Genomic DNA, 27441 nt, shown 5'->3' on the forward strand with positions numbered 1-27441 from the left:
TACGCACAAATACAATCGAGACATGTATCTCTTAAATGTTTATATATATATATATATATATATATATAAAAGGACAGTCTGTTACGTCTCGTGCTTTTCTCACCAAAATATCAAAATTTTAGGATTGACAAATATTGAGACCAGTTTTGAAAACCTATACTCCTTACAGATTTAACAACTTTATTGGTTATCATCAATTTTTCTTTACTACAGTACCTCCAAACTTATTTTCATATTCGGATTCATACTTGAAAGGCCCTAAAATTAAAGTGCACAAATACATTGAGCGCAAAACAAATCCTTTCTAAAAACGTGAAGTTTCCGAGAAATTTCATGCAAAAATCCAAGTTCGACAAGAAATCTAAAAATATGTAGAAGTACTCCAGATAAAAGTACTCCACTCTTAGATTGAGAAAAAATTCAACACCATCTAGAAAACACGAAAAAGCATTCTAAGAAAAATCAAATAATAATAATAAAAAAAAAACAGTTTTTGTTTTTGTGCCTATATCATTAAATGCGCCAGTTAATAATACAGAACTTTCAACTTCGCGAGGTTGCTTGACATATCTTCCAACATTTCCCAAACTACGATATTAGATGAGTCCACAAGCTGAATCACTAGGACAGCAAATAGAAACAACAGTCCGTCTCTCCAAAATATTTAACATACAATTATACTCTCTTCTCCCAACTTTCAACATTGATTGCCACGTAGACAAATATTTGTAAACAATACCTTACTATGCTTGCTTTGTCGCACTCTCGACTGAGTTCGTTCCCATAAAAAATCAACAATTAAATAGTATTTTGAAACACAGATAGTAAAATATTCAATCAATTACCTTACTTTGCAGGCTGCGATAAAAATGTTCTTAAGTTTAATATCTCTACACATCTATGTTTTGCACACTAAATACATTATACCGCCCCCCGCTCGTTTCACTCCTCCGCAAATTCTCTAATCCGCCACCATCAGTATAGTCTAAACACTGCTAAACTATCATACTAAGAAGAAAAAAGAAATTTATTTCTCTTTTTAAAATCGTATTATTCGGCAGTAACTTAGAAAATTTATTTCTCTTTTTAAAATGGTACTCCTACCGAATATTGCATCAACCTTGTGAAAGAATTATTGAACTCCGGGGTAGAATAATGGTGTTATCCAAGACTGGTCGAACAAACATAGTACAAATCTTATCGGCTTCTAAAAAAAATCAAGCATTCTCAAAAAACAATGTGGTGAAAGCATTCCACGAGGTCGATAAACCGGTGTATTGGAGTCATCGACAGAAATCTTCCATCCTACAAAACCCTCTCACTTCCCAACTACTAGTACTGCTCTGCGTAATCGACATAGAAGGGTGTCAAGTATGCAACTCCACTTCATTAAAGAACTCACGAACCACCAAGAATTGCTCCCAAATGGTTAGCAATAAAAAGTAAAAACACTAACAAGACACTCTCTCCCATCTTCTTACATGTACAATATCTGTGGTTGAAAGGGCCATAACAAGAAACGCCATCGGTATAAAATGTTTTAGTATGCTGCCAACATCAAGAACCCATAATAACCCTTCATTGGTCAAGTTGAATTATCAAATCAAATCACTCTTCAAAATGGTGATGGCCACCGAAGGGTGAGAAATCCATGTAAACGAGACATGACACACACACACTAAATAAACAGGTTCTCATTATAAAAGTGATATTTCACACTTCGAGAACATATGAGACATATAAGATCAGAAAACGACAGGCACCCATATCGATTATTTATAAAATCAAAGATCAACAACAATGAGAATATATTTTAAGTTTAGTAATGATGTAGTACACAACAAAAATAAATTGGTTGTATTAAATAAAACCAGATCGTTTACTTGAAACAGGTGGATATGGAAGTTGAACGAATCTAAGAACTTTCCATTTTCATGAAGAGAACACAGACAAGGAAAATTATCAAACGTCAAGGTACTCGTTATACAACATAAAAACTGAAATTGTCAAAACCAATATCATAAATCATCTAAAACTACCAATCTCCTTACGGCCTAACTTGACATGAAAACCTAATGAAGCATGCCACTAGAGTTGGTACAGGGAACGAAATAACCAGAAAAGGTTATGCAGGGAAAGGTAGTATGATTTTTGGTCTTCCTTTGTAGTAAAAGTTCTTACATTTTATGCAATTTATTTTACTTAATGGTAATCAGCTTGTACTCTATAAGTAACAAAATCATTTTTGTAGATGAGTAATAATTATTACAATACATTACACATCCCATCTACGAGACCAACGAGGCCCGCCCTTCTTCTAAAAACAGTTTGTAAAACCTGATTTAAGTCAAGATTTCATTCATAACCACATTATGAGGCTTGTGCGGAACTAGTCACCGAATGTTAAGAGCTGAGCCAGACAGTCGTCCCTTCGGAGTACAAGTATTGTGAAATGACACACATCTGTGTAACATGACAATAATTCCACACGCCTTTTCTAATAAGCATCATTTACGAGTAACAGCTATTCTCATGAAATGAGACGCACCAATATAACAGTGTACGACCAAAATAACCCTGCAATCAGTTCAAGTAACAACAGTTTGCAAACCAAGCAGATTTGTTTTTTACCTGGTCCTGGAAGAAACTAATCTACACTTCAACATCAAAGTACTACATGACGACGACTTCATACTCACTGAAAGCAACAAATATCTTCACAATAACTTGTTTCATAATAATCATCATTTGGGCTTCCAGTGCACATGAAAAATGATATATAAATTAAACTATTCGATTCATTTGACTTCACAGGTTTCAAAATTAATCTTAATGCTTGTGCGATTGTGCCACATTAATTTTTGTCTACATCAAATTTTCTACGTCACTATTTGCTTCTCTTCCACATATGGAAACCACAGAAAATATGTGCAAATTTTTACATGTCTAAAAAAGAAAAATATCGATACAAGAGAAGGGGTCAAACAAAATGTATGCGCAGAAATTTTCAAATATAAAAAACTATAGACACGAACTTATGAATTTTTGAGGGAGAAATACTTTATCAACAAAATAAAAAAATTTATAATTTAAAAGCTTCCCAATTGGTGTACTGATGACAATTTGAATTTTGAATTCCACCTGACAAGTTTAAGTCATTTTATGACTTGAATTAAGAAATTAATTGCAAAATTCAGTTTACGACAATATTAAATCAGGAATGGCAAAATTTATTACTTGTTTTTTCCAAATTCACAAATTTGTTGCTTAGGAATCACTAAAGGATGGTCACTCATTTCAGAAGATCGACCCTACAATTGGACCCGTTCTGCAGTTTAGAGAGTAACCTCATTCATAGTATGCTCGTAAACAAGTTCAATTATATTCTAAGAGTTTCAATTGTCAATAAACCATGGATAAACCAAAAAGGTTGATGTACTGGTAAGTGAGGAGTACTCCAATGGCAAGTGATAAGTACTCCAATGGCACACAATATATATGGCCAAAAGACAGCAGAGATCACATGTTCCACGAAAATACACAGGAACCTACTAGATGATAGCATTGTTGCATCAAAAGCAAAAAAAATTGAGCCATTCTTGGAGTAACCATAAAAACTAAGTTCCGACAAATCAAATGGTAGCCTCTTTGGACATTACCACAAGCATTTGGAAGATACATCAAACGACTAGCAGAAACATGAGCATTTTACTGTAACCATGCCAATTTAGAGGAGCCCTATGCAAGATACAGGAGGTACTTACCAGAGTTGTGGACGCACATGTGAGAGCTCAATTCTATCAACAAAGAAATGCATGTCACAACCAATTGGTGCAATATCATTTGACAATGAATGCTCAGGAAAATAAAGTCAACAAAGTCACATGGTTTACTCACCAAAGAGTTTTACACTTCGAACCAGCATCTGAACATCTCCTAGTCCAGGGCATAGAATCCTCCAGAACAACCAAACCATGGATCAGATGCATAGCAACTCAAAAGAAACATACATGTACATATATATAGTCGTAGCTCTAAAAATCAGCGCCAAAAACCATGCATCTACTATCCAGGGAGAAAACAAAGGAAAGCCAAAATAAAACAAGCCATGTTAAAGGGTAGCCTATACTCGTAATAGGAGAACTGAGGACCAAAATATGGCCTTTAGATATTCTGGACACGGTTAGAAGAACTGATGAGGAAAAGCACCAAGAGAAATTGTTCTCGACGATTGGTATATCTACAATAACACGTGTGACACAAAGAAGAACAAAACTCTGGAATAACCATCCAAATGCAGAATACATAAAATCGTGACTGATGATTTGAGAAACCAAACGATAGTTACATGAAGCAGCTTCTGGAACCAACTGATGTATTGTTAAAGGTTCCACACACAAACTCCTAATTAACAAACCAAGGTACCTTCTTCAGAGTGTCTTTTTAGCATCTAAAATCACTGAATGGTTTCCTCATAGCACAGGTAGATTTCCTGAATGAAAGATTACATCAGAATCTCCAGGAACCAAAAACTCTACAGCAGATTACAGAAATCAAATAAAAATGAAATTATCACATGGAAGTAATTATCATGGATTGAAAAAAAAAACATTGCTTAAGCAGAATATCTAGGATGACATGGAATAAATATATATATATATATATATGGGGGATGAAACCTCAAAAAACATTTCCCGACTATCCAAGGAAATTCTGTAATGCATCACGAGTCCACGACCGTAATAACAGAAGATGTGTGCACGTGTATGAAGACAATAGTTCCACTATCTCTTCAACAAGGTAAATAACAACATTCTATTCAACCACAGGGGTCAGTTCCAGAATATTCAAATAATATGCAAGTAAAAATATAAAATCATTATAAACTTTCTTAATTGTCCCCAATAATAATTAGTACAGGCGCTGAGGAAAAAAGCCTTTGGCAGGTTATCTTACAATAGACACTGTAAACAATCCAACGAAAGAACTCCATGTTAGATGCATTTCCCGAGATCGTCTCTAAGAACTTCTACCATGCAGAGTGAATCTCCTGAGTTCTTGCTCCCGCACAGAGAACAAAGACAAATAATGTCCAACCATTAGATAATTGATTTAAGTGAGATCTCACGAAAATGTACAAGTATTTAACGCAACACCAGTTCCGTAGTCAGAAGCAGCATCAGTGTTTCACTTGCCCGTGATGAAAGGATGGCTCAAGGCTTGAGATACACTCAACCTCTTGTCTGGATCCAACACAAAAATTTTTTCCATGAGGTCTTTAATATTAGCTAACATTTTTGGATCCTCACCAGGAGATCCCAGAAGCAGTGTGCCAAAATCTTTTGGCTTCACGTTTACTATTAGTCTCCTAATTCCCTACAACAACAGCGCAAAGCTCAACCAAAGTGTCGCATACTAATTAACTTGAGACCGGATTTCAACTTTCTACATCTATAGACATGAAAGTAATATTAACTGCCTGCCTACCTTCTTTGTGACAGGGTCCTCCTCCGTGGCAAGAAAATTTAAATCCTGGTCGAAGTGTTGGTCAGCAAATGCTCCCTGCACAAAATAGCTGAAATCATAACCACTAATATCATAGAGGGGTACCACAAGGCCAAATCATGCACACGGATTTCTTACCTTTCGAAGCATCCTTTTGGGAAATGGACCTTTCAATTCCATGTGAAGACGAAGCATGTCATTATTGGTAGAACCAGGAAATAAAACTTTCCCAGTGTAGAGCTCAAACAAACAGCAACCAATTGACCAGATGTCCATGGGGTGATCATAAGGCAGACCCAAAACTATAGAAGAGGAAAAATATAAACTAATAGGACACAAAAAACATTCTGATACAGGAGAAAAAATAAAGTCGAAAGAAAGAAAAAGTAAAACCTACTTATCTCAGGGGCGCGATAAAAACGGCTGACAAGGTATGGGGTGATTTCATTTTTACCAGCAAACATGGCATTTCCAAAGTCACATAGCTTCAATATATTTTTAGCTTCGTTCACCTACGGAAGAAAATGTAAAAGATTAGCTATGGTAGAGAAAGAACTCAGAAATAATTATGAGAACTGAAAAATGACTGGCATCATACCAACATGTTATCTGGCTTGATATCACAATGAAGAACACGGCAGTTTTTCAGATGTTTCAGCGCAATGAATAGTTGTTTTGCATACGTCCTCACAGCAGTAAGCTTCAGACCAATATTACGACCAAATTTCTTAAGAACCTCACGTAAGTTCATATGCAGAGATTCAAAAACTAAACATAGATGATTTCGATACTTGAAGGAGGAAAGAAAGCGAACACAGTGGCGCTTGTTCTCAGGGTCTGCTTTGACCAACTTCTTAAGAATGACCAACTCTTCCATACCTGCCTTATACCTACATGGCAACACTTGGACTTAATCACAGTTAACATACATTTACAGCATTAAAAGAAATACTTGATATTTTACCCACATTGTTTCGTTATTGCGGATGATCTTAATTGCTACTTCTTCAGGGTCACTGGATTTAGCTTTGAGATCCTTTGCTCGAACAACAGTAGAAAAGACGCCTCTCCCATGAGCAGCAATTATTTCGTATCGACCATCAAGTATTTCTCCAAAACGGTAGCCTGAATGTTGGGAAAGAAAGGAGTCCAGGTGAGAAACATAAAACAAAATTTGAAAATTAGAATAAAATGGCAGAATGTAGACTTTTATCAAACTTAACATTCTCTGTTGTTCTTCAGTTGATGGCACGATTAAGCTATCACCTCAAAGATCTAGAAACACAGGGTACCGACACCTATGTATATACTACATGCTTTCAAGAGGGAGAAAGGAACAGATAGGTCTGTCCAACTTGAGCTATAATCAACATCCAAAAGGAAGCACATTGAAAACAGATTACGAAATTGATGGTTAGACACATACCATAGTATCCTTCTGCATCATCCCAATTGTCATGAAGCTCACTTTTTTCAATAGCCGCGTTGTCTGCTTTTCCCTGATGAAGTGTTTAGTTCACAAATAAAATTTTATTAATAGAATTGTGACACTCCATTAGAGCCAATTGCAAACTGGCATGTTGGCAAAAAGCTTAACTACTTAACCTTAAAGTGATCAATAATAACCAGCATGAAAAGCTTAACTTTTTAAAACAGAACATGAACATTTCCTGCATGTTATAATGTAGACATAGCTAATGGAAATGCTGGGTTTTACGAATAGAGAACTAAAATATATTAAGCAACGGAGAACTCATAGGATTTTAAATGCAGATTGTTCTAACAGGAAATTAAAAGGTCAAAGATAACATGAAAGATCCACACATCAGAATGATTACCTACCGTTTTACGAACAAAAGTAGGCGACTCTCCAAATATATCATCACAGAACATATCCGCCGACCTTTCACTCTGCACAGTGTTATAAATAATTTCAATCATCTCCACAAATCAAATCAGAACACAAAGAAGAAACTAGGAAAAATCATAAAATAACGTCAACTTATGAAGGTACAGAAAAATATCCTTTATCCAACTCTGTCCTACCAAAAAAAGACAATTTATCATTGCAGATTGCAAGAATACAAATGTAATTCATCAAGGTGAATTGTGGTTAGCTCACCTTAGGGGAACCCTCACCTAGTCCACCAGTTCGGGTTCCAATTCCAGCTGGCCTCTGAATGGCTGAAAGACCATTTTGCAAAGGTGATTTTCCAACTGAAAAGTTTGACTCGGGGACAAAAAGATCTGAGCCTTCCACCTGATTGTCAATACTATCTGCTGCAACTTCTGCAGATACCACTTGTTCAGAAGACTGTCCATCTTGCTTCTTAACTGGCCATATGAGGCAAGTATTAGCCAACAGGGGAAAATCAATACAAGATATGAAATAATCAGTGGGCCCATTTAGGAACGAGATTCACTAATTGTTCCCATTACTTGTTTCTTTCTGCTTATTGGATATAAGACTTATTTACGAAAAGACATAGAGGTGTTTGCTTAGGAGTCAAAATTATTAATACCGACTAAAATAAATACATACTTGGAGGTACTGTCTAAAAAAAGTTTTTAGCACAATTGAGTAATATTCAACTTTTTACTTGCCATATTTTAAAATTACAAATTAATTAATAATGAAATTAAAAATTCATCATCATCATCATAGCACATTCCCGCTAATTGCGGGTCGGTCACATGGATATTAGTTCTCCAAACTAAGTGATTTTCCAACATATACCTTAACCACTTTTATCCAAGTTTTCAATTGATTACCCTCCTTCTACTCATTCCATTAAACTATCAATCTAGGATATGTCGGATTGGGGACGTGTTTCGTCTTCTCTTCACATTACCAAATCATGTTAGATATCTTTGTTTAATCTTATACTCTATGAGACTACATCTAAATAGCTCATAATCATTTCATTCAAAATTCTATCTTTGTGCTACATCTAAACAGCTCATAATCATTTCATTCATAATTATATCCTTGCGCATTTGCCTCACGTTCATCTTAACAATTAAAACAGTAAAAATTATGGCTATAAGTATTTAATTAGAATATAAAAAATAGAAAAAAAAAATAAGAATAATCATATCTCAAATAAATTGATAACATGTTTGAGAAAATTATTATTTATAAATTATATGAACATAGAAAAAATAGTTTGGATACTAAACTTATTAATGAAAATAAACAATAAAAAAGGAATGTGAAATTAACAGATTAATAGAATAAGCAAATGAGTGGACTTGGTAAAATTTGAAGAACCAAATAATCTTTTTATTTTGGAGAACAAATAGCAACAGCCTACAAACATTTTGCGTTCTGCTTCTGTTTTCCAATTCTACAAAAGCAAATGCTCCACATAGGATATGTACCTGCTTATTGTTTCAGGAGAAACAAATAAACACAAACTTGTTCACAATGCACCAAACAGGACCAATATCAGTGAGAAAAGTATAAACAACAATAAAAACAACAAGCTTTTATTAGCATATGTTTTTACCCACAATATACTAATTTTAATAATTTAAAATAATTGTATCCAATTCTAAAATGATAACAAAATGAAATTATTTCCACAAAATATTTCTCCAAAGCTCCCAAAACAAACCAAACAAGCCCTATAATTTCAATACCATTATATCAAATAGTAAGAATTTCCAGTGCACTTTATCACATGAGAAGACATCAACACTAAATTCTGTACTACAAAAATAATGACATGATTTTGTAGAATTCATAAACGTAAATGGGTACAAAAAAATTACAAATTCATTATGAGTAGGCAAAAAACTTCGTGCGCAAGGCACAGCCTGTATAATCCAATTTTTAAGATAAAAGACAATCTTACCTGTTTCTTCTGATTTCAGTTCATTTTTTTTAGGGCTCTTAATTTTATATTTTTCGAGAATAGCTTGCTTGCGCCTCCTACTTTCCTCCTTAATTCTATCAAGATCATCTTCTTCTTGTTCAGCAAGTTGCATCACAATCTTATCTTGATAATCCTCTTGTATATCCTCCTCCCTGATACCAACAACAACAAACCATCAGAGAACAAGAACTCCTCAAATTTTAATATTGTTCAAAGGACAAATGTACCTCTTATAATTCTTGCCATCCTTCTCCGCTGAATTACTGTTGGTGCCCGTGTTCTCCAAATAACTTTTCTTTGATCTCTCTCTAGAATGATCTTCAACATTCCTTCTATGCATGGAATCATCGTCCCTATCTCTGAAACTAACCTCATCATCATACATCTGACGCCTTCTGAATCTATCAGTCTCGTTATCCTTATCAACATCTCTGCTTCTAGGCCTGCCACCATCTCTATCTGTTGTTCTACCTCGATCAGTATCCTTGTTCCTCCCCTCTCCCTTTCTCTCCCTGTCCCTGTTCCTTCCCCTCTCCCTCTCCCTCTCCCTAGCTCTATCACGATTTCTGGTCCTTTCCCTTTCCCTTTCCCTTTCTCTCTCCCACTCTCTCTCCTTCTCCCGTTCAGTCTCCCTGGTTCTATCCTTATCCTTAACTGAGTCCCTCTCCCTGCTTCCCTTCCTGTGTTTCTCATGCCCATCTCTCTTATAAGACCTTTCTGTTCCTTCAAAATAGCTGCTAGAATGGTGTTTTATATCTTTCAGCCTCATTCCATCCCAGCCACTATCACTATTGTTTCTGTCGGGGGCAATCACCCTTTCATCGCCAGGATTATTCCTGCGATTTACCTCTGCAAGATAAGTGTCTTCCACAATTAAAGGCTCGCGCAAAATACTTCGGGACCGAGACCTTTCCCTAGTTCTTACAGGCGACTTCGACAAGCTTCTAGGAGAACTCCCATTCAGATACTCTTCATGAGAGTGAAAGGAAGAAACAACTCTGTGCCTTTTCACAGATGACAAACTTTTCCTCTGATCACTTGGATAAACCATATGGTCCAATTTTCTAGTCCTCTTACCATCCACACTAAGAACCATATGCACATCTTCGTGATTTTTGAGTGAATAATGCTTGTTTCCTAGATCATCCAGACTAAATGCTCTGTCCTCATCCGGATCACCAATTGCTTTCCTATCCTCGCCGTCTTTATCGAGTTTCCTTGAATTTTTCTCTACACTTTTCACATTGTCTTCGCTAACTTCCTGTAAAGAAGAATTCTGAAATACCATTAAAATCATAATGACATCCATGTAACTGAAAAAATATATGCAGAAACTTCTAATCACGGAACCGAGTCTAACAGATTAACTGAAAGCCATCGTCAGTTCAGTCTACCAGAACCTTCAAATATTGTGGCAACTTTTCTTGCAGCAAAAAACAGTGTCTGAGTTACCTACTGATAATGGTGGAACTTTCTAATGGAACTAAAATATCCGCAAGAAGGCTCATCATTTCACTTGCAGTTCGAGGTGCCACTAAAAAAACACGGCGTTAATCTATCAGAGCTACTCGAAGGACTGAGAGGCAAGTAGTCCAATTTCAGAATTATCTGAAAAAGTTCCCAAATAAATTTCTTATATGACAAACGGTACATAAAATCTCACGTGGCCCCAGAATAATAATAAATTACAGATTTTGTTTGGGAAAGTGAGTGTAACTAACAAACAACACGATTCAGCTAAGAACTCTAAGAAATTAAGATTGCATGTTCCATGTATTTAATCAGATAACGTGTTGTGTAACATTTTATTCACGAGGAACCCCGAACCGCTAGCAACATGTGTAGTCATTTGAAGAGTAAGACCTTTATGGATGGTTTTACGACATTTCCTTGAACAGAATAAAAATCCAAAATCACATAATTCTAAAAAGAATTTTTAACAATTTGATATAAAAGCGGGGAGAATCAGAACACACCAGGTTAGAATCGTTGTCCTGAAGAGTTTTTATTTCTCCTGACTCCAAGTCGGAATCCAAATTCTTCTTCGACTTCTCAAACTCACCATGAACGTAACTACCTAAATCGTCATCCTCCACAATCTCCCCTTCCTCCATTTCGTAATCCACCCCGATAAATCGAAATCCGTTCGATACGACGACATCACCGACAGCACCGCTCTCATCCTCACTATTTCCCAATTTCCTATCTTCGACTTCATCATTTTCAATTCTTCCTACTACCAGTTCATCATTCGGTACTTCCTCGTTGTCTTGCTTGCTCTTGTGGCGGTGGTGGCGGTGGCGATGATGGCGGTGCTTGCGGCGCTTTGAGTGCTCGTCGGCATTGTCGGGGGAGGAGGACCGGTGGTGCTTGCGACGTGTGGGTTCGGAATCGGTAGCCATTGGGTACAAAGGTCAGAAAATCACAGTTGAAAAATGGATTAAAGGTAGGGTTAGGGTTTCCCCAGATCAGTCGATTTGGTATTTCTAGGCACTTGCAACGAAGTACATAATGACGATATACCGTAATTTCAAGCATTTATGCTGAAATTTGGCCTGAATCCCCCAAGGTGTAGATAATTATATTATGCCCCTTAACGTTTGATCATAATTCACATAAGACCCCCTCAAATTTCCTCCATTACAAAAAGTGCTACGTAGCAGTTATCACCCTGTTTATTTCCGCTATTTTCGAAAAATAAAGTTAAAAATTTTTTTTTTTAAAGTTAAAAATTAATTTCGAAAGCAAACATTTAGAAAGTTATTAAAAATAATGTGTTACATTAATAAAAAAGATTATTAAATATATAAACGTCTTCGATATATTTCGGACAAATGAAAAAAATATGTAACATGTATATTTCAGACGAAGATAATATATCATTGTTAATTAGGGGTTGGCATTTATTCTCGGGTATCGGGTACCCGATCCGACCCGATCGGATCGGTGTTTTTAATAAAAATCGGGTTTGTCGGGTACCCGACATTATCGGGTTCGGGTAATTTGACCGATACTCGATCAGGTATCGGGTTCCCTAATTTTTTTGTTTTTTTTTTTACTTTTTTTATGGGTTTGTTAAATGTGAAAAATACATGATTTTTTTAATTTACTAGCCATAATATGATATAATGACTAGCCATAACTCGATATAATGACATGATTTTTTGTGAAATGTGAAAAATACATATATTTTTTCAAAAAAAAATTTAAAAAAATGTTTTTTTTTCGGGTACCCGAAAATACACGAAAATTTCGGGTACCCGATCGACATGATCGGATTGGTGTCGGGTAGTAAAATTTACTATCCGTTGTCGGGCCGAACCCGAAAACCCGACCCTCGCCCATCCCTTGATAATGCTCGATGTTGGCACACACAATTTATATATAACAAAGGTGAATATACATAAATTAAATATAAATATATATCTGTATACATATATACACACATAAATACATATTAACTAGTACACGAATAACGAAAGAGCCTCGTCCAAGAATTCTGGGAAGATTTAGCTATATCTTTGGCAGCAGCTGAGTAAGTACACACGAGTGTCACCTTCTTCTCCAAAACATTAATAACCAAATATTGAATATCTGCTGAAAAATGAGAAATTTAAATTAGAATGTCACATACATTTAACGTGCTTATGCTTGGGGGATAGTGAAAAATGGCTTTGGATTCGGATTTAGAGTTGGAATTAGGACAGAACTTCTAAATCAAGGCAAAAACTTATTTGAGACGGTATTACGAGTCGTATTTTATGAGACGGTTCTCTTATTTGGGTCATCTATGAAAAAATATTACTTTTAATGCTAAGAGTATTACTTTTTATTGTGAATACTGGTAGAGTTGACTCGTCTCACAGATAAAGATTCGTGAGTCCATATCACAAAAGACCTATTCCTAAATCAATTGAAGTAGAATCTCATCTTGGTGTTTAGTAAAAATAAATAAATAAATTTGAATTAAGAAAGATTGATGGTTAAATATAATATTATTTTTACATAAAAAAATATTTATGTATAAAAATAGATATTTTAATTAAATAAATTTTAATAATGAAAATAATATATTTCATTAAAAAATTGATACAAAGTTGTTATATTATAATAAATTAAAAATGTTTTAATTGGTTTTAAATAACTTTCTCAAATATACGATAAAACATGTCTGAACTAATTGTATGTATTTCTCGAAAAATGATATTTTATAAATTTTGAAATGTCGACCGGCCCAAATCTCATTAAATCTTTTCAATTTTGCAAGTATTTAATGTAGATTGTGTTTAGATTGATCAATTTTAATTATATGAATTTCAAATGTATTTTTGTTGTATAAAGAAGTAAATACTTCAAATCCACATTTTACATGTTTATATAGTGTTTATGTTAATAATGATGTCATTTAAAATTTATTCTACTTTATAATTACTAATGTGTAAAAAATTAAAGTGTGAATTTAAAATTTGACAATAAAACTAATTCAAATCCATGAATTTGAAATTCATATAAATCTCACCCAATTTAGACAAATTCGAATCACGTTTTAAAATAGCATTCTACCAATTATCAATTTAAAATGATATTTTTGACAATTAGACTTCGAACTTGAGCAATAGATTTAATTACCAAGATGGACGAACGATTAAATGGGGTTCAAATGAGGCTTTTGCTCCATACGACATCTTAAAAACTAATCACAAAGTGGTCACTACGGCCACACTCGTTATTATTGCAAAAGGGCATCCTACTGGCCGGAACTTGGAAGTGAATTCCAACCAATAATGGTGAATTTTAGGATTTCAAGAAATACAAGTCAGCCATAATCAATTTGGGCAAATTTAAATTTCAAAATCTCCAACATGACTTGATGGGGAAAATGGCCGATGAATTTATGAGCAGAGTCTTGTATTGAACTATCGATGTACAAGTTTTTTTTTTTAAAAAAAAAAAGAATACTTGCCATCCATTTTGGACATGATTTTAGCCACCTTCTGTTGGCACCTTTCGCACTGGAAATGGACAAAGAACACCACTTCTTGAACCTACTTTCAAGCCACAACCAATATTTTGACATATCCGACCAAGAGTGGATCAGAAAACTTGATCAGATGGTGATGAATCATTTGACAAATACCTCGAAAACAAGAACGAAAATACTCACAAGTGGTACGGCTAATGATTCAATAGCTGCAAGGGTACTGGTAGTGGTAGTTTGTGGAGAATGCGCCACGCCATCTAACACAGCGACGGGAGAAAGCTCATTTTTCCGCCATCCAAACATTGTCAAACTTCAGCAGCAACTAATGAACATTCAAGACTTTTGGCAGTCCAGCATATATGAAAAGGATTTGACACGCAATTTGCCCAGCAAAGTGACAAGGGACTATTATTGTTACATAGCTCGATAGGGATAAACTCGACAGATTTTTTACGGCGAAACTTCAAAGTAAATGCTTTCTCTGTGTTGTAGAAAATGGAGATATATGAAAGATAACAAAGAATGTCAAAAAATTGGAAAGTTCGAAGTTGACAAAGATGATTTAATTACAATTTGTGGAAGGAAGCAGGCCCCTCAATTTGGACTTGCTTGACATACAACTATTTTATTAAATTTGCTTCCAAGACTAAAACTCTCAATTGCTAGACTGACTGGTTTGGATCAATCCAGACAGGATTAGTGTTATAGTAGGCCATATATATATACTTCCATTCTATAAACTAACTTATCCTATAACATATTTTAATAAAAATTGAAAAAAAAACGACGACGACGAATCAAAATAGTTGCTTCAAAAGTGTAAGGTGGTATTTATTTATTATCAATGAAATTTATATAATAAGGTACACATGTAGTTATTTTTATAGGTGATTCATTAATCAACAAGGATAGATAGTGCAACCATGAAATACACCGAGAATACATTTAAAACAAATAAATAAATATGACTATTCCATACACGTCGTCTCTAGGTTGCTAGATGACAAAAGCTAGTTTGAACAAAAACCTCTAGATGTGTGAACATTGACATTTTGGCAAAGCAAGCCAAAACAGCAGCCCTTGTTTTATTTATTATCGTTTCCAACAGAATTATTGTACCTATTCGTATAGACCTAGATAAACTCAGTATTAATATTAGTTAAACGTAAATTTTTGGGTTTTTTTAAAACCGGTCCACGAATTATCTTTTTGGCACCCAATATTACGTGATATTCAGTCAAATTTAAATTGAAAGAATCAAACGAACAACCAATGAGATACGCCAATTTGCTGATCTGTGCATAAATAACCAGACATGCTTCAAAGTCCAATTTTTGAACAGGAGCAAACTTATGAACAAACCACAGTACTAAAAAAATCAGTTTAGCCATACATGTGAGCCACTCACCAGTAAAACAAAACAAAAACATGGATGTTCACAGACATTAATATATACAATCCTAGAGACTTTCAAGCTAAACATGAAATCACCTAAGAGCTACTCCAAAAACTGCTGCTCCAGCCAAGATCACCAGCTACTGTAAACAAATGGGGTGACTTGGTTCATCACCTCACCTTCCTACCCTAAGCAATTTCCATTACAATGTCAAGAAACGAAAATCTAAAAACACTAGTGCGGATGTACAGATGGATGAGATACGAAAGACTAACGGAGTAACCAGATTTCGAAAACTTTATCTAGACATAACCAAGCTTGTCATGGGGGAGACAACTGATGGATTATGAGAATCATTGGCATATTTGCAATTGTCTGGATCGAACTTCAAGGATGGCTTCACAAAGGATTTCTCAAATGATTGCATTCCTGAGTAATCACAATTTGCACCATAACGCAACTTATGAACTGAGCTCCGGCTATGCCTTCTCTTACCAGATGATTTCCATCTCAAGTGAGTAAGCAAAAGATCTTTTGAGAGATCTCGTATAGTTTCCAAATCATTTGGCACCTTGATATCATAGATCGCTGTAGGGCCACAAATTTTTGAAACCTTATTAGGTAGATCATTGGTATCCACCGGAAGACTAAAATGGCCTTTACCAAATGAACCAGCCTCCAGTTTTACGTCAGCGTCTTTGTTTGTACTTAACAGTGTTTCTTGCTCGAGCAATGTTGAGATGATCTCTGGCCTGTTCTTGATGTTTTTCCACCCATTACCAATCCATTCTTGTGACCGCCTCAAGTCGGAAACACTAAAAAACTGCTCTTTCTTTTCACCTGCAAATTAATCAGGATTTATTCAACAGTTAAATCCAAGAAGAATGATCTGAAGTACTAAATGCGAGAGAGAGAACGAATTCAGAAATTCAACATAAAGATACGCACCTGGGAAATAAACATGAACCTTATTTACGGAGTTGTTCTTGACAACAATTCCTTCCCACCATCCATCATGCCACCAAGCATCAACAACGCTTCCAACATTTACCACACAGGAACCTCTTCTCTCATCAGACAACGGTGTCGGCCGAATAATTGCCCTTCCAGATATCCGGATACCTAAAGCGTCAGGTATAGCCAGTCGAGACGCCAAGATCCACTCCTACAAAATGAAAAAACACAACATGAGAAAATAAAATAAACAAGGAAACTATGTATTCACAATAAATCGAGAGAAAATAACATTACATCCACCTCAAGATTTTTTGTGTCATCAATTGAATCCTTGACATCTTGATATTGCAGTTTCACCTTATCTTTGTGCTTCTTGATGATCAATGCCCTGAACCAACAACCCCTGATGCCACTATCCTGAGAGAGCAATTCAACTCGAGAGCCAACAGTCAAGTATTGCCCACAATTTGATAGCATAGCATCACCTAGCTTGGACAAAGATTCATGGGAGCAACCTTCTTTCCGAAAGCCAATATTCAAGTTTCCTTTATGATCAGCAGAAGCTCCCGAGCAAACTTTTATATTTTCAACATGCTCTCTTTTGTTAGAAGGGTTCGAGAATATTTCACTCTCTTTAGACCAGCGAATTCTCTTGTTGGGTCTCCAACCAACAGCATCGTCGCCAAGAGAGAATTTTACTTCCCCATCCTCGTCAATTGGCTCAAGTACTGAAGGAGAAGACATTTCCTTCAACAGTTTCTGTTTCCAATAGCCTTTAACGAATGTTACATCAAATGGCTTTACATCATCGTTATCGAACTGTCTATAACACACAAAAGGCTCCAACACAATGTGCGAATCTTTGCTCATAAATTTCTCATAATGTTCTGGACTGAGGACCGTTGCATGTCCATCTACGCATTCAACACTGAGATCTTGAAGACAAAGAGAAAAGAAAATCTCTCTGTCATTATAATTACGAGGCAAAACAAAACCAACCTCATCAATTCGGTGAAACCATCGTACCACAACCATTTTGTTGCCTCGAGGGTCTTCATACATATCATCCAAGTAAGCAACAAGTCGTTTGCCTTCTTCTGCCAATACATACACAAAGTCTTGAACCTGCAATTTACAGAAACATTAAACCAGTAAAAAAAAAAGCACAGATAAAATAATTTTAACCCAAAAACTACAAAGAAACCAATTAAGAGGATTAGCACTGATAGAAACTCACAGAAATTACGACACCATTGCGACAGAATGCTTCATAATGCCTCCGTCTTTTCCGACAAGTCCATGGGGAACCTATCCACGTGAACTCAGTCTTATACCGACACAAACTTTGTGTTTGGGCATCCTACAAATATTTCAGAACAAGAAATGTAATATAAAATGCATTATTCGTCTGGGTATAATACAGGATAAAGTAACTGAATCTGAAGAAAATAAAGAAGAGAACATCCTTTCTAACCTTAATATTGTCAAGGTCCAATTTGCTTTCCAGGTCATCTCCAAACCGCCCAAAGAAACCATCAGCTTGCTCACCTGAAACCGGAATCATAAGAAAACAGAGAACACCATCCACGTCAACACTAAGGTATGGAAGCATGATTAAAACTATTGACAGCGTGATAAGAAAAGCCAACAGTGGTATCTAAAATAGCAAAAAAATCATAGATATCAATAAATCGTACAGATCCTAAGATAGATGAGAAAAGTGACCGAAGTTAGCAAAAATTTCATATGAATCTCATCTAAAACCACCATCAAACGTTATAATACATCAAAAGCCTGTAGTTTTCCTAAAAAGAACCATGTAAACATCATAAGCTGAATATGTAATCAACTATTCCTCGAGCCATATAAATCAAAAGAGTTGTTTAAAGCCAAACATCCCTAGCAGAAGCAATAAAAAATGAGAATATAAAACTAGAATTGAAGAACCCTAAAAAATGCAATGAACGTCTAATCGACCACAATTAACAAAATAATTCTCGGTGAAAGTACATTTGACTGCAGATTAACATTAAACCTATCTGGAAAAAAAGCATTTGTGAAACGGCGATGTTGGTCTTGAATTGTCTTCTAAGAAAGCTAAAAGTATCCTCTAAAACAAGAAAATGATTTTTTTGCCAACATTCGGCCTTGAAGTTTTGGACATATTCTATCCCAGTATGCCCAAAAGAAAAATATCCGGGTCAGGAGCTCCATATAAGAAGATAAACAAATTAAGATTTCCAGGAGTAAAAATAATATTGCAAATTTAAAACTCGAACCCAATCTCATAGACCGTTCTAACATTAAAAAAATCTGAAAATTTCATCAGCCAAAATACGCCAAAGCGAGTTGAGATCTCGAGCAAAATTACGCGGAACGAGATGGATGATGGAGGACCCAAAAAAATCTACAAAATACATAAATCTTAAAAGTGAGTCTCCCCATGTTTTAAAAAAAAAACATTTTTATCCTCAATAATATAGTTCACCCACAGAACAAGAATAACGCTTCAAAACCGACTTAAAACAAGAATATCGCTTCTGCTATTACTGAATTTCATTTACAGATCGATATGAATTTGAACGAAATTCATCCAGTCAAAGAGATTTCAGCTTTAAAAACTCCCGCACGTACACGGCCTCAACACAGATCTCGATACAGATCTAGTTAGAGAAACCCAAAAACACCGAAAAAGATTAAAAAATTTACCACCCCGATTTATGAATTCAAATTTCACAATAAATAGCGGAAACGCAGAAAGAACCGTGAGAACAAGAAAAACGGTTTTTCTCATTAATCCGTACAAAAAAACATGGCATAGTGAGATAATTACCTGTAAGAATTGACTCAATCCAATCAATAACTTCTCTTCTCGACCTCAGCTTCAAGATGGAGCAACGCTTCAAATTCGAAAGCAAAGCCTTGTTATTTTTCATCGCATAATAATATGACATATGCCTGGCGCTCTTCTCTTTTCCTACCACCACCAGATCCGTCCCTCCATCGTTGCGCTTGAGGTAGTAATGGAACTCCCGCCGCCCCTTCTCGCTCGAAACAATCACCTCCTCCCAGTCGACATACGAAGCCGTTGAATCATTCGCCATCGCCCCCATCAATTAAGGAGTAGAAACACCCGGATATTAGGAAAAGAGAGGACGAAGATTAGAGAGAGGAATTCACGCTCTTTGATTGATTTGTTTTTTTTTTCAATTGCTAACGTAATTTTTCAGTTTGAACGTGAAATTTATAGGGGGCGACATAGGGTTTCGCGATTTGGAAGGAACGGTGGAGATTGAGTTCTCAATATTAAGGAAAATCGCAGGAAGTTGCGGAAGTTATTATGCCTCGCAGAAAGGTCCCTGGAGTATAGTTGATTTACTAAAATGTCCCGTTTTGTTACCGAATAAAATAAAGCCATGCCAATTATTGGGTACGTTTTGTTTGTAATCTTAGACGACTTTTTAAAATGTTAACAAAATATTTTTTTTAAAAAAAACTAGGATTTCAGAAAATTTTAAAAGAAACGTTTGGTACCTCCATTTCCTTATTTTTAAAATTAAAAAAATGTAAGTATACAAACTTTGAAAATATTTTTAAAAAATTGTTATAATATAATTTTTTTAAAGAAATAGCTAAATTTACACGCATAAATATATAAATAAAAAAACATTCAGTTTTTTTTTTATTGTATTGTATTGTATGATTGGTATTACCAGAAGGAGGAAAACTATATTTTTAGTGATAATTGAAATTACCTAGATGTTATATTTCAGTCACAAAGAAAAATAAACTCGAAACAATTTATTATAATAAATCTCCAAAGGTAACTATGAATTTATTGGAGATCTTTTTCCATATATTGGAATCTGAGAAGGATAATTATTCATGGAATTAATCTAAAGACCAATAAAAGGTTTCATAATATTTTTGTCCATTAAACTCTCGAGTATGTCTCCTGTGAGACGGTCTCATGAGTTTTTTTTTGTGATACGGGTTAACTCTACCGATATTCACAATAAAAATTAACACTCTTAGCATAAAAAATAATATTTTTTCATGGATGACCCAAATAAAAGATCCGTCTCACAAAATACCACCCGTAAGATCGTCTCACATATTTTTTTGCCTAAACTCAAAGCACAAATCAAGAAGGTATTGAGAATAAAGAAATTTGATTTACGGAATAATTACACGAATAATGCATTTTAATATTGAACTTATTTTATGGATCTCTTTGGAATGTGGTATTTATTATCGAATAATTTAACATTCATTTATCACATATGTAGCACTTAAGGGGTTTTTTTTATAATTAATGTAAAAAAAAATTAATTTCAAAAATAATTTTAAAAAAAAATTATTTGCAAAACTAATTTAATCTGCGATTACAAAGCGTGGACGCTCCACATGGACGAGCTTCCGTGCTTTGTAAGCACGGATGCTCGCTTACGTGGACCAAAACGCGGACGCTCGTCCACGTAGATATATTATTATTATATTATTATTTTTTAATATTATTATATTATTATTTTGTGATGTTACGTAAGTTTATTATTATTATTATTATTATTATTATTTATTTTAAATAATTAATTTAATAAAAATATATTATTATTATTATTATTAATTTAATTCGAATGAAAAATATAAACTATAAATATTTATAATATATATTAATTATTAAATATTTTGTATTATTTGGTTGGGTGATTGAAAAATTAGAGATACAAGAAAATTGAAATGAGAAATTTAAAAAGATATGAGAGGATTGAAGGGAGAAAATTAAGGAGAATAAAAATAATAGTCTTTCACCAATACACTAATAAGAGGTTTAATTTTAACGTATAATATCCATGAAACTTACTCTGTATTATAATATTTTCATTCTATTATTAAATTTACATTGTTTATTTTTTATTTAAGCTATTATTATTTATTTAATTTCAATCGCAACATAAAAACTCAAACAGCGTGAAATTATATTTATAAATATATTATTATTATTATTATTATTATTATTATTATTATTATTATTAATTTAATTCGAATGAAAAATATATGTATTTATAATATATGTTAATTATTAAATATTTTGTATTATTTTGTTTGGTGATTGAAAAATTAGAGATATGAGAGGATTGAAGGGAGAAAATTAAGGAGAATAAAAATAGTAGTCTTTCATCAATACACCAATAAGATGTTTAATTTTAGCATATATTATCGATAAAACTTACATTGAATTACAATATTTTCATTCTATTTGTAAATGTACATTGTTTATTTTTTATTTAAGCTCTTATTATTAATTGAATTTCAATCACAACATTAAAATAAAATATTAATCACAACATAAAAATACAATATTAATATATTATACAAGTAATTATTAATGATTGCTTGCTTCCTTCACTTTTGGCCTTCTTATTTTTATAGATTGATTTATTTAATAAATCTATTAATAATAATAAACCGATTATATATAATTATATGTTTTACAATTAATTTTTTTTTATGAAATATGTGTTTATATAATTTTGAGAGAATTCGAAATGGGTCTTCCTAAAATATCCTTTTGATAAATTGATTTTATATACGTTTTCTTGAAATAATAATTTAAAAATAAAAAATATTTTTCAATCATCTCATATTTTTAAAATGGAACAACAATTTAAAATGAAACAATAAATATTTTTTCAATCCTCTCATATTTTAAAAATATTGATTTTATGTACGTTTTCTTTCAATCCTCTCATATCTCTAATTTTTCAATCACCCAACCAAATAATACAAAATATTTAATAATTAATATATATTATAAATATTTATATTATATATTTTTCATTCGAATTAAATTAATAATTAAAAATTATAATAAATAATAATAATAATAATAATAATAAACTTAAATTTACGTAACATCACAAAATAATAATAAAATAATAATATAATATTAATAATAATAATAAAATAATAATAAATAATAATATATCTATATAGACGAGCGTCCGCGTTTTGTAAGCGCATTAAATTAGTTTTGCAAATAATTTTTTTAAAAATTATTATTATTTTTTTACATTAATTATAAAAAAAAACCCAACACTTAAGGTACCCTTTGCTTTACTTGATTAGAAGTCATAATATTAACAATCATAATCATCACTTGTTTGGTTGATCTTTTTAAGTCCAGTCATAATCCTAAAGTTACTGTTTTCTCTTCTTTCACGTGATAATTTAAAATCTCGTTAAAATTTCTAATGTATCCTCATCAGCGCAATTTTAAATTTTGTATTGTTGGGCCAAATAAAAAATAATCATGCACATTCAAATTATATCAAATACCATATAATTTATCGCATTATATTATTTATCCTTATTTTTATATTTTTATCACTCTTATTATTTATCATATCCACTAATTAAAATATTATTTTTTATGCTAAGAGTGTTACTTTTTATTGTGAATATCGGTAGTGTTGACCCGTCTCACAGATAAATATTCGTGAGACCGTCTCACAAGAGACCTACTCCGATATATTTTGCGAATTAAGTTTGTATCTAAAACGAGTTTGGAATATAAGATGGATTAATTTTACACTACCTACTCTGAATCATAGTTGATGTCAAAATAATTCTTGCAATTAACATACTTTAATAGCTGTGATATTACTACTAATTAAGTCCGATTGTTTTACCAGATGGTAGGATGCTCTTTGCAAGCTCGGACTCTTCTTCCATTGTTCCCCAACTCCATCGGCATCTCCTTCTACGTACACTTCTGTTGTGAAGGCAAAACACTCGGTTTTTTAAAACGTTGTAAAAATACTAATTCAATTCAGCATACGAAATTTCATGCCCTTTTTTATATTTAATAGAGATTATCATTTCAATTCCTCGACAATAATACAATGTAGCAACTGGTGCGTTGATACATAAAACCATTAATGCAATACCATCACACTATTGAGTCAACCTCAATCGACTGATTCCAGTATCGAATTAAGCTGCAGATAATCGAAAATTGATATTCCACTAATCATCTATGTTTTATTCACACTCCGTCGATATTTTGTGAGCTCACATAATTTAATTAATTATATATGAACTTATTGTCCGATAAACAAATCAACCAGACAATCTAATTAATTGTGAGTTTCCAAAATATTAAATAAATTGTTATCGTCCACCTTCTACGTAGAACTCAATATAATTAAGTTTGAGTGTGTCTCCTGTGAGATGGTCTCACGAATCTTTATCTGTGAGACGGGTTAACCCAACCGATATTCACAATAAAAAGTAATCATCTTAGCATAAAAAGTGATATTCTTTCATTGATGATCCAAATAAGATATCCATCTCACAAAATACGACCCGTGAGACCGTCTCACACAAGTTTTTGCAATTAAGTTTTATACGATGAGTCGAAGACTGCTCGTGTTATATATATGGCTACGGTCCCAAGGCACAAAGAATAATACATAATATATAGTACACATATTTTGAACTTCTCTAATACTCTCATCTAATATAAGAATAAGATTATCGACTCTTTATTGTCTTGTAATATCCATAACATTCGCTCTAGATCAATCAATGAATTTTGATATGTCTTGTAATATCCATAACTTTCGCTATAGATCAATCAATGAATTTTGATATGTGTTTACTGCTATATATATATATATATATATATATATATATATATATATATATATATATATATATATAATTCAACATAAATTTATGACGTGTTATTATGTTTGGTTGAATCATATGATTTATTGTTATTAAATCACCAACACGTTATATCTTCCCTTTTAAGTCCCTTATTGGATACATTTCGATAATGTAATTGAGACAATCAACCCTCTTTTTGAAATATTACATGTTGTGCTTAAATTGGTAATTTTATTTGCTCATATCCATCGGGAATATTGTTTATATTAATTAGCATGGATATGACATTAACTGCCTTCAGCAACGAGGTTTAGGCACATGCACGTAAGACAATCAACATGGGTTATTTGGATCACTGTGTTTTTTATATATAAAAAAATCTAGTTTAAATTTTTAATAAAAACCCATGAATTCTTATAATATAAAAATGTAGTAATTCTTACAACAATTAGTACACTAAGGCACACTTTGAAGTTATACATAATTAATATTTTAATAATTTATCTTATCATATTAGTACACTTCGGATGTTTATTTGATCATATTATTTATACTTCTACTAATTATTTGTTTTAAATAAATAAAATCATTAAATATCTATGTTACATTAATCAAATCATTGAGTTTAAATTATAATATTACTCGTAATATTTTATTAATTATTAAAAAGATAAAATAATAATTTCTCATTTTATTTCAAATTTAACGAATCAAACAAACTATTATTTATCAATCAAATCAAATATTATATTTTTTATATATTTATTTTAACATATCAGATTATTTATCTCGATATTATTAACCTACTAATACGATTATCTTGATCATAATCAATGACTAATCATTGCAATACCTTCCATACGAGCATAGCACCAAATCATTTATGTGTCACAAATCCTCCAAAGCAGCACAATACGTAAAATCATGCATTATAGATAATTTTTATTTCATCGTCGATCGAGTCATATTTTATTATTTTTATAATTTATCGAGATAAACGGTGTCTTAAATTAAATTATTTCCATTATTGGTGGGGTTAGTGATTATTGCAATTCCATTATATAAGACAAGTGTGGACAGTTGATTGGTACCTCAGCCCACATGATTTTATTACTATCTATTTTTTTTTATATTAAGGAATCGGGAGGAAACTCGAACTTTCACCAACTTAATTTTCATTTAGGATCAGACAAATCGGGCTAACGTCGGTCTATGTTCTCAATCACTTGCTATTTTATATAGACAAAAATTTGTGTGATACGATATCACCAGTCGTATTTTGTGAGACATATCTTTTATTTGGGTCATTCATGAAAAAATATTACTTTTTATTGTAAATATCGATAAGATTGACATGTATCACAGATAAAGATTCATGAGATCGTAGACCTATATATATTAGCGATAGATAGAAAGTTGGTCTGATCTCTCTCGAGATTTGTGTGTAATTATATTTATCAGATTTTGTTATCAGATTTTTCTTGTTTTAAAAAAGAGAGGAAATAAAATATTTAATATAATATTTTTATTTGGGATAAATAAATTAATAATAGGTAAATAAAAAAAAGGAATATAAAGAGAATAAAGGCAAAATAGATTAGGTCAGCAACACGATAATGCTTCCAAGTGACAGCTAAGCCGGCCCTCAATTTTTTACTAAAGACTACTCAAACTAAGAATCTTTCTATACGGTGACCGCCTGCCCCAGAAAGTCACGCGCTATGACTGGCTTTATCCGGTGACTTTCCGACAAGCTGACCTGGCAGATCATCAACTTGTTACGTGCTCCACTCGTTCAATTATCATCATCTTAATCCACGACGTGTGCTCCCTGTTTGGATGAGAAAATGAAAGTAACTCGTCAAGATATTTTTTAGGTGCATCCACACTTCGAATGAATTCAGCCAACTTTGACCTAATTTTTTTTAAAAAAATATATTAATAATCTCGCAGTACTTGTGTTTACAAAAATTTCTTTTATGATCGAATCTCAAACTATTCAAGTCAGATTTTAGTTTATGATATCAGATGAATTATAAGTAATTGATCTATATTTACAATGTTAGGTTATGGGAAAAGTGAAATTTGAAATATAAATTTATTGTAATTTTTAGAAGACAAAAAAATATGGTAAAACTTGTGTGAGACGGTCTCACGTGTCTATTTTGTGAGACAGATCTCTTATTTGAGTTAGTCGATGAAAAAATATTACTTTTTATGCTAAAAATATTATTTTTTATTGTGAATATATGTAGGATTGATCCGTCTCACAAATAAAGATTCGTAAGATTGTCTCACAAGAGACCTACTCAAAAAAATTATACAGGAGGAGTTATTTCTTGGCAATTTTCGTAGCAAAAAAACAATATTTTTACATCTTAGGTGTAAGATTCGTATTAAAAATATGCATTTCTTTAACTGATATAATAAACATAGCATAGAAAAGTTGCACCTTGTAGCAAGTAAACTTTATACAAAAGGTTCAGCGATGCGATGGTGGCAAATCCCTTTATTAAAGGTCTCGTTACTCAGATATGAAGATAAATCGAGAGATGTGCACAAATATGCAGAGACTCGAGAAAGATAACAACAAATACCGATCTTCAGAACATACCCCACAATATTTCAGTGAGAAATATGTTTCACACGAGAATCACAGAGGAATATCAACTTACGTCACCCTAAACCTTACCAACTCGTCTATGTCCTGAAAACAAACTGGCATAGAGTACACTTCATTGGGTTGTTATATGGTCTTTATATATATTTTAACCTGTAATTGCATTGGCATCACCAACATTTATAATAATTGACTAGTCAATTAATTTATGGTTTCAAATCTAAAGCATGGATTATTAAGTTTGCTGTTAATAGGCTCAAAAAAATTGGTATCATTGTTTGTTTTTGTAATTATATATATTAATAAAATATCATATTTTTGTGCAAGACATCTGTAGTTTAGTGAATATAACATTTATCTCTGAAGTAGAAGGTAATCCCTTGGACTATTTTTCTGAGTATTTTCTGTTTTCTTAAATTTAATATAACAT

General features: G+C 32.9%; 2 protein-coding genes and 1 long non-coding RNA gene across 11 annotated transcripts; all 3 read right to left on the reverse strand.

Moving 5' to 3' along the window:
• Positions 1-67: 67 nt before the first annotated feature.
• LOC142543572 (uncharacterized) lies at positions 68-11899 on the reverse strand. Of its 7 annotated transcripts, none has more exons than XR_012819785.1 (16): positions 11360-11899; positions 9611-10659; positions 9363-9535; positions 7628-7839; positions 7348-7416; positions 6932-7004; positions 6474-6630; positions 6104-6395; positions 5903-6017; positions 5644-5807; positions 5488-5562; positions 5310-5376; positions 4957-5057; positions 4426-4492; positions 3898-3956; positions 68-3797 (listed from the first exon to the last, which is right to left on the reverse strand). XR_012819785.1 is itself a non-coding variant. In XM_075650925.1 (13 exons), exons 1-13 carry the CDS (start codon positions 11783-11785, stop codon positions 5020-5022), a joined length of 2910 nt encoding a protein of 969 aa, XP_075507040.1. In that variant the 5' UTR covers positions 11786-11899; the 3' UTR covers positions 4864-5019. The 7 variants fall into 7 exon arrangements, 2 of the variants coding, with proteins under 2 accessions (XP_075507040.1, XP_075507038.1); XR_012819783.1 differs by having other exon boundaries at positions 68-2463; positions 3765-3797; positions 4957-5376; XR_012819782.1 differs by having other exon boundaries at positions 68-2577; positions 3765-3797; positions 4957-5376.
• Positions 11900-12783: 884 nt separating this feature from the next.
• LOC142541727 (uncharacterized) lies at positions 12784-15184 on the reverse strand. 3 transcript variants are annotated; one of them, XR_012819460.1, is made up of 3 exons: positions 14548-15093; positions 14347-14428; positions 12784-12977 (listed from the first exon to the last, which is right to left on the reverse strand). It is a non-coding gene; the product is annotated as an uncharacterized LOC142541727 (long non-coding RNA). The 3 variants fall into 3 exon arrangements; XR_012819459.1 differs by lacking the exon at positions 12784-12977 and having other exon boundaries at positions 14191-14428; positions 14548-14845; positions 14882-15072; XR_012819458.1 differs by lacking the exon at positions 12784-12977 and having other exon boundaries at positions 14191-14428; positions 14548-15184.
• A 428-nt stretch (positions 15185-15612) lies between these two features.
• On the reverse strand, positions 15613-19946 carry LOC142543573 (uncharacterized). The gene is made up of 6 exons (XM_075650926.1): positions 19551-19946; positions 18192-18265; positions 17955-18077; positions 17018-17842; positions 16709-16925; positions 15613-16600 (listed from the first exon to the last, which is right to left on the reverse strand). Exons 1-6 carry the CDS (start codon positions 19828-19830, stop codon positions 16059-16061), a joined length of 2061 nt encoding a protein of 686 aa, XP_075507041.1. The 5' UTR covers positions 19831-19946; the 3' UTR covers positions 15613-16058.
• Between the last annotated feature and the right edge of the window lie 7495 nt (positions 19947-27441).

The sequence above is a fragment of the Primulina tabacum genome, chromosome 4 (genome assembly GCF_025594145.1).
Source record: "Primulina tabacum isolate GXHZ01 chromosome 4, ASM2559414v2, whole genome shotgun sequence".
NCBI lineage: Eukaryota > Viridiplantae > Streptophyta > Magnoliopsida > Lamiales > Gesneriaceae > Primulina > Primulina tabacum.